Source organism: Hemitrygon akajei, chromosome 19 (genome assembly GCF_048418815.1).
Source record: "Hemitrygon akajei chromosome 19, sHemAka1.3, whole genome shotgun sequence".
In the NCBI taxonomy this organism is placed as follows: domain Eukaryota; kingdom Metazoa; phylum Chordata; class Chondrichthyes; order Myliobatiformes; family Dasyatidae; genus Hemitrygon; species Hemitrygon akajei.
Window position 1 is genome coordinate 21,606,769 of NC_133142.1, and position 17,509 is coordinate 21,624,277.

The 17,509-nt window shown below is 36.5% G+C and overlaps 1 protein-coding gene across 2 annotated transcripts in view; it reads right to left on the reverse strand.

Annotated features, from left to right (window-relative positions):
- Positions 1-1,607: 1,607 nt before the first annotated feature.
- LOC140741811 (ERC protein 2) overlaps positions 1,608-17,509 on the reverse strand; it is a 767,514-nt gene continuing 751,612 nt past the window's right edge. For both annotated transcript variants that reach the window (XM_073072223.1, XM_073072222.1), the window contains one exon: positions 1,608-3,877. In XM_073072223.1, coding sequence (XP_072928324.1) covers positions 3,740-3,877 — 138 coding nt within the window. In that variant the 3' untranslated portion in view covers positions 1,608-3,739. The remainder of the gene's footprint in view (positions 3,878-17,509) is intronic.

Here is a 17,509-nt window from a genome sequence, read left to right on the forward strand (position 1 = left end):
TTGTCACATGCCCACTGAAAAATCGAAACATACAGTGAAGTGCATCTTTTGCATCAACAACCAACACAGTCTGGGGATGTGCTGGGTGCACCCTGCAAGTATTGCCAAGGCCGATGCCAACATAGTATGCTCACTACTAATCCATCCCATACGTCTTTGGAATATGGGAGGATCCCAGAGCACCCATTGCAATCACGGGGAAAGCATTCACGGTTAACAGACAGAAGTGGCAATTGAACTGCCGATCGCTGGCACTATGAAGCATAGTGTTAACCGCTACGCTAAACGTGCTGCCCTGATCACTTACATCAACATGATTTATATGGAAATAGCAGCAAGACATTCTCAGTAATAGCATTAGCTCTCATTTGACTTTTGTAAATTTTTCTATCAGCTAGATGATTATGCAAAAATATTTGCCTTACAATATATATATTGTTGAGAGCACAAACTGAGTGATTGGCTTTTAAGGCAGGTCACAAGCTGAGGAACTGATATTTGTTTTAACCTTGGATCAGTTGCTTCAATTTATTGAACTTTTGACAGTTCTGATTTGGCAAACTAAAGTGATGAAGTTTAATATAAACAAGTATGAGGTGTTGCACTTTGAGAGGTCAAATGAAAAGAGAAGGAATATAGTAAGGTGCATTGGAGTACAAGGTGGTATTAGACTACAAGTCCATAGCTCCCTGAAATGGCAACACATGAATAGGGTGGTAAAAAAGACATATGGCATGCTTACTTTCTTTGGACCAGGCATTGAGTATAAAAATTGGAAAGTCATGATGAAGCTGAATAAAACTTTGGGTTGGGTCACATTTGGAGTGTTGTGTAGGTTTGGCTGACACATTACAAGAAGAATATGGGGGCTTTGGAGAGAATGCAGAAAAGGTTTATCGGGATATTCCTTGGGATTAGAGAGTATGAGCTATAAGCAGAGAAGTTTTCTCTGGAGTTCCATAGACTGATGCGAGACCTGAGGGAAGTTTATAAAATTATGAGAGGCAGATGTAGATAGTGTAGATATCCAGGGTCTATTTCCCAGGGTGGAAATATCAAGTATTAGAGGTCATAACTTTAAGGTGGTTGGGGAGAGTTTAAAGGAGACACATGAGGCAAGATTTTGTTTTCCAGAGCGTGGCAGGTGCATAGAAAGGATTGCCATAGAGTGTGGTGGAAGCAGACACAATAGTGATATTTAAGAGGCATCTAGACAGGCATGTGAGCATTCAGGGAACAGAGCGCTATGGATCATGTGTAAGCACAGCAGTTTAGTTTAATTTGGCATCATGGTCCACACTAACATCTTGGGCCAACGGGCCTAAACTGTACATTGCTGTCCTATGTCCTATTTTCTAAGGAGTCAGAAATGAAAACCAAAATGCAGCTTCAAGAAGGGAAAATCTGACATCTTAAAACTCCAGGCTCTGCCACAAAGTCACTGAAATGTACTAATTATCACTCTGGACAAAACTCTCCCAATTAAAAGTGACTAAATGAACAATGTGTCACAAAGAAAGGAGGGGTATAGTGAGCTGAGAAGCTTATATCAATTGTTCCATGAGTGACTTAGAGTCTCAAAATAACTTAAAAGCAGGAATTCCACAAAAAAGTAATTTTCTTTATTAAACAACAACTGTAATATCAGAAAGAAAGTTTTATTTAATGAATATATAAACAAGCTGGGCAACACTAAATATTTCTTGCACATTAATAACAATGTTTTGAACCTTATATACCCCTACATGTCCACAAGATAATGATGCACAGTAACAGTTTTAAAACATGCCCATGGTTGTTAACCATACTCAAGGATTCCTTTTGGTACCATGTCAACATCTTCACTATATATCAACAGCAGAGCCCATGACATGCCACGAACTTGAAAAGAATAGGACAAGAAGGATACTAAAATCTGACAGAACACATATAAGAGGCGACCTGGAGAATTGCTGATATACATATTCCAGCACATCACATTCAAACACCATTCTACACAATAACATTGCAGATAAGCACTGTGTCAATATTTTATGATTTGCTTGTAAAGACTATTAGGAAATTATATTTTTATCCACTTTCAAATAAAAGTCAAACAGAAATTGCGTGCATTTTGATACACAAATCTCAAATACAAAAATTACTGTACAGTAATTGACACAGTATATAATACAGGCTTGATAACAATCAGAACACCAGTCAAGTTATTTATCTGAAAACAAGCGAATGGAAAAGAGAAGTTGCATTAATGATAATCTTTTTTTTTTGTTACGGCTCAAAGCAAGATGTTTACCAATGACACAAAACTAAAACGTTACTGTCAGTTTGTCACAGTGTTTATCTTAACCAGTGTTCTATGCCAAAGTATCAAAAGAAATTTCCTTGAAATTCTGTAAAACATGTAACAAGAATTGTTCTTTTCCATTGGTAGAACAGTTTTCTTATCCCCCAAAAGTCTTGTTTTGATACCCTGATTTGAGGTTCACCTTTCGATCAGTATCACTATAATCTGGGAACAATTTAATTTCCCCAACTGTTCCAAAATTGGCACATTACATATAAATGAACTAACAGCTAAACATTACTGTTTTATGCTTTTAACTATGACATTTACTTAAGATTAGGTCCTTGTGGTAAGAATTTCCTACTTCAAGTATTCAGTTGGACTATAGAACATAGAGAACTGCTTGTTAGGGCACTCAAAGGATCACAACCCCAATGTGACAACTGTGTTGCTTACTGCTTCTTGTTGTCTGTGTTCTCTAGGAGTGCAAAATTTGCCAGATGTGCTAAACATTTTCCTAAGAACTTTTCCCCTTTACCAGAGAAAGATCTGAGGTTTGGTTTTACTTAAGCAGTAGAAAGTTTTCTATTGCATTTCCACTCACAACAATGAAGCACCTCTGCTGCTAAGTGTGATAATGCATTAAGAATTCAAATCATATAAATGCACAAGTTTCGATACTTATAAATCAGATGTAAGATACTGTCAAACTTTTTCAAGAATCTTTCAAAATGAAGTACAACAGTTGCCATCTGAGCACTTCACTATCTCAGCAAGAAGGAAGTTCACTTCCTTCTTCCTGAACATGTCCTACACACAAAGCAATCCCAATCTGATAGGCCAGTTTCAGAATTTTGAATACTCTTCCATTTCAACACTATTGTAAATCAATCATCGAATCAACATATTCAGATGTACAGTACATTTTGAGAGGCACAGGTTGTTTTTGTTCAGAAGGATAATCCTTGTCAACTGTTTGATAACTCTTTCACCTTAACAATTGAACACCTTTTACTCCTACACAAAAGCTTACTATTTAATGCATAGATGTTAAAAGCTTATAAAAGTTCTCCTCTTTCCTACTCAACTGGAAATTCAGGTGTGAGTGAGAGAATAAGATGACCCGAGGAGTTCCCCAAACCCATTATGACTGCTGAACTTGCAGAAGCTGACAATATTGGGTTGAAGGCTGAAGCTGATAAGAAAGAACTGCAAGCAATAGGCATCTCAAGCAGGATGCACCTAATCATGATGTGGGCTTTCAGAGTACTGACTATTTCTTAGTCATTATTGGGAAGCCAATTATATTTGGAATGATACTCATAATACTATTAAGGTGTATATAAATTCAGCTGGATGAAGATTGACTTTAGTTGCATAAATGCTGAATTTGGTGGTGGTGGGGCTCTTTTTAACTCACTTCATGATGTCACCATTACCTCACTTTTTACTGTATCAAGCTGCTTCTTCCAGCATTTTGATGACTTGTTCCAGGACATCCGGGCATAGATCTGAAATTCGTTGAAGCAAATTGTCTGTGTACTCCTGTAGTGCCACATTTTCCTTTTCACCTCGCTCCAGCTCCTCTGCTAGCTAGAGGAAACATCAATACACTGTTTAGATTTCACACACAAATAGATATTTAGAACAAGTTGAAGCTTTTCTAATATTAATGAGCAACATGACTGTCATTTGTTCTGTAATTGGAACCAGAAAGGTAAATAACATAAGTTGATGCAATTCTTTTATAATGAACACTATAGGTTAGATTCTACTTTAAATTCCTTAAAGAGTTCAAGGTATAAATTAATGTGTACATAAATTTTACTTTTGAACAATATGTAGAATTTAAATTAATCAAATTATTCAGATATTTCATATAAATATGGCTTTTTCTCCTTGGAGTGACAGAGAATCAGAGGTTACCTGATAGAGGTGTATAAGATGATGAGAGGCTTTTTTCAAGGACTGAAATGGCTAACACAAGAGGGCACAGTTTTAAAGTGCTTGGAAGTAGGTACAGATGAGATGTCAGGGGTAAGTTTTTTATGCGGAGAGAGGTGAATGAGTGGAATGGGTTGTCAGCGACGGTGGTGGAGATGGATACGATAGGGTATTTTATGAGACTCTTGGATAGGTACATGGAGCTTAGAAAAATAGAGGGCTATAGGTAACCCAAGGTAATTTCTAAAGTAAGTACATGTTCAACACAGCATTGTGGGCTGAAGGGCCTGTATTGTGTTGTAGGTTTTCTATGTTTTCTATAAACAGAGACTGGTCATACAAATAAATGCATTATGTATTCATAGCTTAGTTAAGCACTTCAGATGACAAGCCAAGCAGAACGAAGAACGTATTCCAAGTGGGCAACATGAAGAGATAAGGAAAAAGAAAAGAAAATGGGGCATGAGTCCAGATCAGTAAGCGTCATTGCTTCATTTACTTTAAGTTGGCAAATTAGAGTCTGTAGTTTTAGAGTCTGGGAAAGAGCACATCAAAGATATGAAGTGTCTTGATTTCAGCAGAGTAACTCATGCAGTGAGACAGAATGCTTTGTTAAAAAAAGTACACTCTGATAGAAGAATGTTGCAGGAAGTTCATGAAATAAAAGCAGCATCTAAATTAATTTAATTAACTTTGGAATATTTTTTTTTAAACGAGAGAGAGAAATTGGATTCAGTTCAGAGAAACCAAAATCTAGGAAAGATGTACACTCATAGATAACACTTTCATCGAAGCTATCTAAAGTTATGAGAAAACAGGTAAAGAAACTCAACTGCTGGCAGTTGAGTTCCTAAATCCTAATGCTCTTAAAAGAACCGGCTTGTCAAAATTGTGGACTGTCTACAAAACCCTAGGTTAGGTTGGCCAACTGCAAATGTAATTCCTTCTTTGAAAAAGAGGCAGGTGGCCAGGAGAAAGCTAAAAACAAAAAGAATCCACAGGTTAGTTAGCTTACCATCTGTCCTGGGGAAGTGGTAGAAGAAATGATTAAGGGTGCTGCAGCAGAGTAAGATTCAAGGTGATGAGGCAAATTCAACATAGCTTTATGAAAAGAAATCAGTTTTGACCAGATTATTTGAGTTCTTTGAAGAAGTGACATGTGCAGTGGATGAAAGGGAACTGGTGGCTGCACTATGCTGTACTTGGAAATATAGAAGACATTTTATAGAGTCAAATCAAAGAAGAGTTTATTGTCATATCTTCAAGCACAGGTGTATTGAAAAGAACTTACTTGCTGTGATTTTGTTGGATCAAGTGCTATCGTAGGATGTCAAAGGTCCAGGCAGGTGGAGTGGCATATCGGCATGGATTCAAAATTGGTTGGTTGATAGGAAACATATTCATGCATAAAACTGTCATTCTCTCATTGGCTGAATTTAATGAGTGATGTGTCACAAGAATAAGAGGCAGGGCCTCAACATTAAAAATGAATACTATTGAGCTGAATGAAGGCACTAAAGGCATGGGTACTAAATTTGCCGATGGCATAAAGATGAGTTGGTAAATAAATGAGGAGGCTAAAAGTGTGTGGGCAAAAATCTGGTGAATGGATTATAATATGGCAAAATATGAAACTGGATTATATTGGCAGGAAAAATGAAAAAGTATCTTTTCTAAATGGTGAGAGATTGCAGAGTGCAGAGATGTGGAGTGATGTAGGAAAACCTTATATGCACGAGTAGCAAAAGGATAGTTTCAGATACAACAATTAAAAAAGTTAACAGAATGTTGTCATTTATTACTAGAAAAAAATAAATAGAAATGTTGTGGTGGTGGTTGCAGGATCAGGGTTATGCTTCGGTTATAAAAGCATAGACCACATTCAGGGTACTGTGTATATATTGGTTACTTTATGAAGGAAGGACGTTCAGAGAAATTTCACTAGATTTGACATCTTAGTCAAAATATTGGACAGGCTAGGCTTATACTTGCTGCAGTTTCGCAGGGTGGAGGCCACACACAAAATATACAAGGTCCCTAAAGATGGATGGGGAGAAGGTTTTTCCTTTTGTGGGAGAACCAAGAACGAGGGGCCACTGTTTGAAAATAAGGGATCTCCTATTTATAATAGCGTAGAGGCGAGATGTTTTCTCTCAGTTCAAGTCTATTGTCATCTGGCTGTGCATATATACAACCAAACAAAACAAACTCCTCCAGACCTCAGTGCACCCGCAAAGCATATATCACATACAGCACATTAATCAAAATGCTACCATAAGTAAGTTAATAAAATATCATTCAAAATGCATGTAGTGTGCAGCACAGCTAAACAGTAAGGCAGTGTTGAGGGTCTTTGTAACTCTTCCTCAAATCAATGATATATGCAGAAACTTTCAATATTTTTAAAGTAAAGGTAGATAAGCAAGGAGGTCAAAGATTATTGTAGGTAGGTAAGAAAGAGGAATTGAGAAGATAGTTAGGACAGCCATGATAGATATGGTGAAGCATGGCCAAGTGGCCAAGTGACTTACTCCTGCTTCTAATTCATAAGTCTGTAAGACCACTGTACCTTAGATGGAAACTATCTTTGATGGAACTGGTTTTAGTAACAGTACAGGAACTGTCTTACAGCACTAGGGACCCAGGTTCAGTCCTGAGCTCGGCATTCATTGCCTTTGTGGAGTTTGGACTTTTCCACTCTGACCTCTGTGAACCTTTGGATGTGCTGGTTTCTTTAGACATCCCTAATGTGTTAGTGATGGTAGAATTTGGGGGGAGCTGATGAGAATCTGGGGACAATAAAATAATGGGATTAACATAAGATTAGTGTGATGGGTAGTTGATGTCTGGCACAGATTCATTTGGCCAAAATGCCAAGTATAATTGACTCTGAGAATAGAATCATCAGTAAGCAAAAGATTCCAACTATTGGTTGGACTTGTGAAAAATGGAAAATCTGTTTTTTGAAACTTAAGGAAATAGCATTTTCATATAATAATCAAGTACCCGAGAGTTTAAGGGCAGAGACTCAATTTTCCTACTTGTGAAAGGGACAAGGTGTGTGAACACTGATGGTCTGAGAATGCAGGAAAATGATGAATGCAAAGCAACAACGATGGATAACAATGACTAACGAATGCAGCCCATTGATGACATAAAGAGGTGGAATTGGGCTGAGGACAAATCTCTGATAAAAGTCAAAAGATAGCCCACCAAGTACTGAACAGAAAGAAAACAGAATTTGAGAAGGAAATGAGCATATACTTACATAGATGTTGTGGTATGCTATTTATTACAACTGATTTATAAATGTGTGGAGCCAGCTCAGTAAGAAGCTTATCAACGTGCTAAAAAACAATAAATATCTTAGTAGTGCTTAAAGAGCATTTCACCATAAGCAGCAAGATTACCAGAGGAAAGGTCATGTATTGAAACAAGAATACCTCAATCACTGACAATTTAAAAATTAACAATTTTCCACAAAGTACACATGTATCAACGGGATAGTAGTTTGAAATGTAAAATGCATCACTATTTGTTCCAGAGAGCAGGATGCATAGATATGGAGAAACGATAATTTTTTTTTAAAAATGTCAAAACACAGCGTTAATTTTGGTGGGGCATAACCTGACAACATAAACAGGTTAGAAATATATTAGTGGCTGCAGATAGGAACCAACTGAGTGGTGGCAATCATAATGGAGAAAGGAGCAAGGTAAAGGGAGGAGACTAACTCCAAGCCCACGGAGTGAGCGGTGGAGGAGAAAATGGAATTCAGCAAAAAAAATTCCAATTTCCCTCTTTGGCCAAGCTAGCAACTGAGGCAATAAGTGCTGCATATTTAAACAATGAAAAGCTTCATAAGATACAAACAGCATGAGCTGTTGTAAAACAATTATGATATTTCTTCTAGTGAAGTTTTTGCTGTTAATTTGTAAATGTAAGAAGAAATAAATTAGATTAGAATACTCCAGCCTGATCAAACCATCAGGTATAATTAACTGAGTCTTGCACAAGAACAGCAGAGTAGCAGAGATGATTTAACCAAGATGCAGTGTAAAATATGACGGAAGGAAAAATAGAACTAAAACAGCATTAACTACTTCAATAACAGAGTCCAATGGGATAATAAAAAAGCAGCAGGGTTAGTAACGAAGCTGTAATAATGTTCAAAGACAAATGTGGCTAGCTGATACTTAGGGGTCTGATTTCGGTACTTGCTGATGGTGAGGTGCCGGGCTGCAATGTTTCAGGTAAGAAAATAATGGACCCATTGCATGCAGTTTTCTAATTCACACTCTTGACTGCCCAAGTATTTTGTTCCATACAAGAGTTAAGGGTCTATGTTTTTTTTCCCCATTACCATAGAATGTTACACATTCAAAGAGGAGGATATGAAAAAGTAATCAAGGGCTTAATAATTGATAAAATGAAGAAAGTGAAAAACAATTTAAATTAAGTATAAAAAAATGTCTTCGGGGAACAGAAGTTGTGATAAATTGCCAAAAAGTAATTAAAGATAACATCTTTTAATTAAAACATAGTATAGAAAAAATATCAGCAATGAGTGAAATTACAGATCATAAACTTAACAAAAAATAATTCATATTGAAAATGTTGTACAGTTTCCTTATAATACCTCTACACAGTGAGGTCATTCTCAAAATTAAGTTATAGTGGAGAATCAGAGTGAAGGATTAAATTCTATTTAAAACCCAAACAATGCGAAGTTGTGCAATATGCACTTTGAAGAGGTTTAAATTCATATAGATTACTTAAATCTACTAAGGTATCAAATCTCAGAGTAACTCAGCTCTTTTGCTAATAATATATGTGGCCAAGGCTTTTTTAAGGTAGAATGCGGTGAGATCATTAAACATAAATTAGCTCTAAGTTGCTGACTGTATAAAAATGCACAACCCATTCAGAAGTTATTAAGCTACTAAGCACTAGATTATTTGTTTAGAAGTTATTCGCACACGCTAATTAGCTTTTCACATACAACAAAAGATAAAAGGACAATGCATTCCCACCTGTGATGGTAATTTTTCCACACTAACTTGATACGACCATCACAAGAAACTGATTTTAAAAATAACATTAAAATTCATCCGCATCCCTTCAAAATTTATTTTGATATTTATGCAAGAACTGTTAATTCAAAAAGACAAGCAGGACGATAAAGGTTCGCACACAGCACAATGTATAAGTTATCCGGATCAGAAAATACTTAAAAGGGTATTAATTAAAGTATTCTCTTCCACATGTGGCATTATTGAACATTTCAGCATTTATTAAATGGAGTAAACTAATGATCGGTGACCTAAATAACCTACCCGAACTGGAAGGTTAGCAGTACTTGTGATTATTTAAATCCATGACTTCATTAGCAAACAATTTCTCTACCCAATCTGCTGGAGTTAACATTGACATTTAATGAGTCTGTTTTCTTATATTTCATGTTAATATTTTTCAAACAAAAAGTATTGCGTCCCTGCAGAGATAAAGGCCTTGCATAGACGTTAACCTACCCCTCTCTAGGGGTAATTTTTTATAAGTACATCATAGAGAAAGGGCACACTGTTATGATTGCAATTTGAGTCTGTTTTTCTTTGAGGCTCAGCTACACTATTATGATGTACTGAAGTTACATTTACACTGATACCCAAATAACACGAATGTATTGCAAATATTAAATAAAATATTTATATTCTAAACTTGCATGGATCCTCAGCAACCACTCCACTCCAAAACTATAGTCTGCTTATTTATGAAACCAGAAGTGTGGCAGATCTCCTGACAAATCTGAATATGTTTCTTTAAAAAAATCTTGCTTGATCATCATAACAATTCATTATTTTGGTGTCGAAAAATTAAAAAAACAGGGACATTCAATTTAAAGTATGATACAGTTTAGCACACCTTCATTACTACATACTTCACATTCCGAAAAGTATCTGTTTTGCTGTGACCTCGGATCTGAGGCAAAAACTCCTCCCCTGATACATGTGGCCAACAAATGTTGCTTTGAACATGTGTCCAGATACCACAGCAAAAAATCCAGGAATAGCATTTGAAGAAACAGCTTTCTCGATCTCTAACAAGATACACGTGGCACCTGAAGGAAAGACTAAATACCAATTGGATAAATTAGCTTAACAAAACAGAAGAGTATTATTTTGTTATTGAAAAGGGAGTTTCCAGCCAAGCTCTGGTATTAAAGTTGTCTCGAGCTAAAAGTCGCAGCAGGCATTCTGCCTGTATGAATTCCAGAACTAAATGATCATATCATAACTTGTCATCTTAGAAATTCTGCCTCAATGAAATTCTTACTTCCCTGGAGGTTTATTTATTGTCTCTGTGATCAAAGAAAAAATGTTTTAATCTCAATTACTTATTTTTATAGATGTGATTACGTTACAGTGAAGTAGTAATTCAAAGATATGATTTCTAACTATTATTCTTTGTGCCACCTTAAGCCAGCTCTATAGTACTTAATTTAATATTGCTATATTCCAAAACTGAGAAGCATAACCAAAAGCATTGCTTTTTAATGTGGATTTCTATCTGGTGCCTTTGTCAGCCATGAATATCAAAAAATTTACCCAATATGTTTTTCATCACATTCTAATATAATGCAAAGGTAGAGTTAAATTTAGCTTTCAGTAAATTCTGCATATTGAAGGACAAGATGACACAGTAGGTTAATATACTGTCCTTTTACCTCAAGGAAGTGGATTTGATTCCAACTTGGATAGATAAGATGAATGGAGGGTGTTTAGTTTGAAATTAATTTAAACAATTTTCATCTGGTCCCCAGTGGCATGACTATGGCTAAACCTGTAATAGTTACCTGTTTTAGTGCACATAAAAAAGTAAAACTGATGTGGAATGGGTGTTGCGGAGAGACAGCCTGCAACATAGGGGCAGATCAAGGCCAGGCACAGTAAAAAGTAAAAAGTTGAGCTCTCACTTGTTAACTCTAAATTCCTTGTAGAAACACCAAAAAACACATTATTAGAAATTAAATAAATTAAATCATTGTTTCAAATTATTTTGTAAGCACTATTGTAGTCTCTCCCATTTTCTCCATTTAATCACTCCTGCTACAAGTAGCAGAAAATGATCTGTTAATGTTTCAGCTACGTGGGAATTTTGAGGAAAATAATAACTTGGCATTCAACTCGTCCTGCTCTGAGAATGACCCAGTGGAAGTATTTGCCATTTTGAATCAAGGCTTGCATTCTTTTTAATCATTTCCTGAGAACATTAACACAGAATGTACCTTGGGAATCTACAAAAGTATATGGGGTTTGGTGCTCTCCTTGATATACTGAGTTTTTGAAACATTCTTATTTCCTGATAAAACATATCGTAATCATCAGTTTCAGATGTAGGCTCCAGGTCCTGAATCTGAAACTGATCGGTTCTTAGGATCATCACTGCTGCCAAAACAAGGTCAAATAGATTCTACAGAACATTTACCCTTCTGATTATAATCATTTTTTTTCCACGGTTCATTGTACAAAAAAAAACATTTAAGCATTTTGTTCATGGTGTAGAGTGGAATTTGGTTTCATTCTAGCAGAAAGTTAGAAAGCAAATTCAATCACATCTCTTAATTCAGCCCCACAAATACAAGAGATTCTGGAGATGCTGGAAATCCAGACCAACACACGCAAATTGCTGAGAGGAACTTAGCAGGTCAGGCAGCATCTATGGAGAGGAATAAACAAGCGAGGTTTGAGTCTGGGGCGTCAGTTTATTCTCACCTACTTAAGATACACAATTTTGCAACAGCAAATGTTATGCTTAGAAACCTGAGGGAAAGATAAGTGGCCAGCCAATTGAAATACAACCTTCAGCGTCTTCTGCATGAACGTTCAATTGTCATGTTTTCTTCAATTCAAAAGAAACAGTTAAATTTCCTTTCTCATTGTTAGTTTTTTTTTACAATACTTAGCCCAGCTTGCTCAAAATTGAAGCAGATTTTTTAAGTTGTTTGTGGCAGAGGGATAGAAAACATAGACTGGAATAACTAAGCAACAAACCAGAAAGCAAAGGGCAATTTTCAGACCAAAGTCAAAAACAGAATTCACTGTGGGTGAAGGAACAAAATGGTTTCAATATAAGAGAATATTTGACTGTGGGTATTAAAATGCTGATGATACCCATTCCTTACCAAATCTTAAGACTGTTTTCCAGTTTTGTGCTCAGAGCGCAATAATTGGAATTTCAATCCAATGCATTGGCAATTTATAGATGTGATCAATTAAGCTTAATCGTCCTACCTATTAATTGGCAATGTACTGGACTGAAATGCATTCTACTTCTATTCTGGAAGGTAATCAATTAATTATTGAAGAATGATAAATGAACAAATGATATTGCCACTCAGGCAAAGGGCCCATTTTTAATTAATCAATCCCTTGTATTGATGGTAATGATTTAGATGTAGGAAGTAAAAGGACATTCTGAATACAAGAGAAGTCTGCCTATATGAGAGGTCTACTGTCCTGACTCCAAGAGAAACAAGTTAACTAAAAACCCTGAAATGTAATTCCCATAATGGTTTCTTCTGCATTTACATTGAGGTTTTGGATTTGTTTTAATGTTGTTTCCAAAGCTGCCAATAAAATTTGTAAGCAGCAGAATAACATTAATCTATTGTGTAAGTTGGTAATGGGGATATACTGCTCTAACAAATAGAGAAAATAAAATATGCTTCTTCCTTTTGGTACTCCACAAACTATAAAAAAAATAAGCAGTTCCAGTTTTATTCAATTCACTTATGGGATGTAAGCATCAATGGAAAAAGTATTTAATGTGTTATTCATTGCGTTACTATTTAAGAGCTTTAATTTTTCAGGTCAGTTGAAGATGACTATTAGGTGGTTAGTTTTAACAATTCTGTGCAAGGTTTTATGAATCACTTTTAATGATGCGCCCTAGCTTAGCATCATGCAGATGTTTCTGTAAGAACTCCATCCACTATCACTGGAGACATTTGCTTTCATACTAATGGGAGCAATGCCACGTAGTTTGCAGCAGAATGGCTACATATTTATTCTGATTGCTGCCAAAATTCAATCCTGTGACTAGCACTTTCCAACCTAAAAGTGGTCATTCAAATCCCAATGAAAATAATAAGAATTCCAATAGTGGTTAACCAAATCCCAAGTAAAATAATAGAAATTCCTAGAATGCCTCAGTGGCCCATTAAGCACTGTTAGGTACTTTCAACAGCTTGATTGGTTGAATTACAATATTTTTAATACTATGATCACAGAATTCTTTTATACTAATTATTATTAATCCATTTTATTGGATGTGGACTGACAGCATAGTGGTTAGCACAATGCTTTACAATGCCAGCAACCTGGGTTCTAATCCCGTCACTGCCTGTAAAAAGTTTGTATGTTCTCCTCGTGACCGGATGGGGGCCCTTAGTGTGCTCCAGTTTCCTTCCACAGTCCAAAGATATACTGGATGGTAGGTTAATTGGGTGTTGTAAATTGTCCTGTGATTAGGCTGATTAAATCGGGGGGGGATTCCTGGGTGGTGAGGCTTGAAGGGCTGATTCCATGCTGTATCACAACAAATAAATGAATGAATGACCATTTCCCCCACCCCATCCCAAATTATCTCTGAGAAGGTAGGAGTGAGCTGCCACCTTCTTGGAACATTGTGGTTCTGCTGGTGATGTTAGTCCTATGATATGATAGGGTTATAAACAACAGAAGTTGCAATTGTAATCTCTGAACCAATAAGAACACAGCCAGCCGATGGTGTAGCGGCATCAGCACTGACCTTCGAGGCCAGTGGTCCCAGGTTCGAATCTGGCCAGCTCTTGCACGCTTTCCACCCGTGCTGAGCTAAGTATCCAGCTAGCAACTTGGCCTCATAAAAAAAAAAGTTAAATTGTACAGAAACGGCAAAATAAAATGTCATGTGATGTGTCATGCAAACAAAAAAAACAATAAGAATACAAGAAACAGGAACAGGATTAAGAGCACAACCTCTCAGGAATGTTCCACCATTCAATATCATAGCTAATTAAATATAGCCTCAAATCCATATTCCTGCTTGATCCTGATAATCTTCGCAATAGCTCAAAAAATCTGACAACTCACCCTTGAATACATTCAGTGATTCAGATTCCACAGTGCTCTGAGGTGGAGAATTAGAAATTAACACATCAAAAAGGCACGTGGACAAGCTGCCAGTGGGTTATTAAAATCAAATGCTAACATAACACTCCAATTTCACAAGGTGAAAGGGAGAATATGGAAAGGAGGGGATCAATTTGCATCAAAAATGTACTCCTTTGAACAAGTGTTCAGAAGAACATAATTTCCCATTTCTGAATATGCCCATGGATATAGGATCATATTTCAAAAGAACATGAGACGGGAGACTATATGACTGAGAGATACTAGGGTTGGGTGCATGGGGAAACAGGTTAATTCTGCAATATTGATTTTCTTGATATTTCTTCTTGGTTAGGGTTTCACTCTGAGCATATTTTGAACATTTCTGTGGGTGGGGGGGGTGGTATAAGAATGATTTCCCTTCTATTTTAGAACTTTTAATGTCCTATATCTTTGTTTAGACTATTGTTAATACATAGTTTCTACTGAGTTACTTTGAAGAAGCAGAGCCAAAGCAAGTTTTGCAATTTTTGGTTTCTTCAATCCTTGCTCGTTTACTATTGTTTAACGCAGCTACATTGAACACTCGCACACTGCACAATCACTAGCACTTCATTCATTCAGAATTGTAAAGTAGCATTGTTACTTATGTTTCGACTGTATTTGCTACTGTGTCAAAAAATCCAGACATTGGCTGCCAGGGACACTGCAGTTCTAACAATGCACACCAAGGCAGACAGACCATCAATCTTCCTAATGCTTAGCTACAGCAAGGAAATGGATCACAATTTTAAATGAGTGATTTTATACAGAGTTTGGGAGAGGAGTTATAAGAGCACTGAGGCTTTGAAAGCAGACCAATCCACCAAGGTGGTCCAGTAAACTGATATTCATAGGGAGGAGTAATGATTAGGGTATGTGGCAAGCCTGAAGTGGAACTTTCTGGTGCATCTTCCACTGGGAGGGCCATGGGAGGCAAGTGCATTCGGAATATTTCATAAGAGGATTATTCACTGCCAAATTTGGTTTTCAGTTAACAGTGAATTATAATTCACTTTAATAGCCTTTCTCCCCCACTATTTCTGTTTTTCTTGAATTTGGACACAGTAGCAAGAGGAGAAAATGCGATGAGAATTTAATCTGGCATCGATACAAATCAAAGCATTCAACACCTTTGCATTTTCAAAGATCCGACAATGGGTGGTAAATGTAGAAAATGAAATGCAGAGCAATGCATAATCAGTTTCAGGAATGTTGCTTGTGAAATAGTACAAGTATATTGTGAAATGACTTGTTTTCATTGCGTTAATATGAAAGATTAAATAGTGCTATGAGCAAAACTACATTTGTGAATAAGCAATGTTTTAATTACTTTTGTGCTGAATTTGCCCTAATACAACAAACAATTCATAAAAGGATCAAGACTCCTTTCACTGCCCCCCATTCACTCCAGAAAAGACAACACAATGAAAAGAAACAAGGCATCCGTTTGCTTCCAGAACCCTTGTAGAATAAGCAACCACAGCAAATACCAAAAAACAGTATTAAAATCTCTGTCTGCACTCTTCAGATTAATGAGAGCAAACATGCTTAATTTCGTGACTTGACACAATTGATATTTTAACAAGGTTGGGCCATGTGGATGTGAAAAGTCCAGCTTTCATGTAACTGCAGTCCATCAAAATGCACCCCATGTCACCTGAAACTGCTTTTCATAAAAGTTTCACATAAAAAGTTAATCTTTAAGTGTACCAAGAATTATAACCAACCCCCATTCCACCACTCCTTGACTTTCTTTAAACTATCTAAACACAATGACAAATGTAAAAGCTAAAGTTTAGAAAAAAGTTAAAATTACTGATTTGATATGTCAAGTCAAAGCATAATCTGAAAAAATTAGTAACTGACTTGGTAGTAAATAGTTGCCAAGACTTCTTTTTATTAACGTGGCATGCCATTTACCTTTATCCAAGGGACTAATTAGGAGTCTACAACAACATCAAGGGTTCACAATCTCTGGATTTTAATAACACAGTGTGCCTGTCTGCCATCTGGGAGCAGCCTAGTTTCCCTCTTCAACAGCAGGCACTGCCCTAGGGCAAAAGCAAGTGCAGACAGGAAGCCCAAGATGCGAATTGCGTTGCGTTTGTGACCCTATATACAGCCAGCAATGCTCTGCCAAATTTCCAATCAAATGGCAGGAATCTTATTAGGAAGTTGTTATGCTCTATTTGCCCCTGCCTGCAGCTTGTCTACTCGACTCCTGCTGGGCTTTCATGGCTAAAGACGGTCACAATATATAAGCTTCATCTTCAAGTGAACTGGCCAGCTCAATGCAGAGGTGCCAAAAGTGTAACTTACCATGACACAGCTTTAACTGCTAAGTGCAAATGAGCATTGCCTTCTTTTTGCTGACATGTTTTAGAGTCTGTGTGGTTGTGAGCACTGAGCCTATTAAAGGAGTAACGTGGTAACGACTAACTCAATGCGCCTCAAACATGTTTAAGTGACTGAACACATCGTGAACAATAGGGTTTTGTAAAAGAATAATCCTACAACATTATGAAACAGAAAAAAAAAGACTACACCATAATGAACCACATCCCTCTCATGTCAAAATGTAAAACTCAACATTTGGTTGTAATAATTAAAAGCTTTTAAATTAAAATATTTCTGTAAAACCCTTCAGGAATGTGGTAAACTGTTACTTGCAATCTTGGCCAAGCACCTTAAATGTGGCAATTAAAATTTTTACAGTTAACTGCCTGAGGAGATACAGTACCATACTTAAAAGTTTCTTGCCTAACCATTTATCTAATACATTTCATAAGTCTAAAAATTAGAATCAGTAGCCTTATTAATACAATAGAAAGGTGTTCAGAAACATATTCTTGCTCCCATATTTTAAAAAAATAATCTTGTATCAATACTTTGAACAGTAAGGATATAAATTTCTAAAACTTAATCGTGTAATCAACTCTGAATGTTAAACATCTGCATCTTTCTTTCCACAAAGAACACTGTTTCCTTTCATAAAGTCATGGAGTAATACAGCAAAGATGCAGGTCCTTATGCCTAATGAGTCCATGGCAACCATGGTGTCTGCTCAGCTCGTCCCAATTTCCTGTAT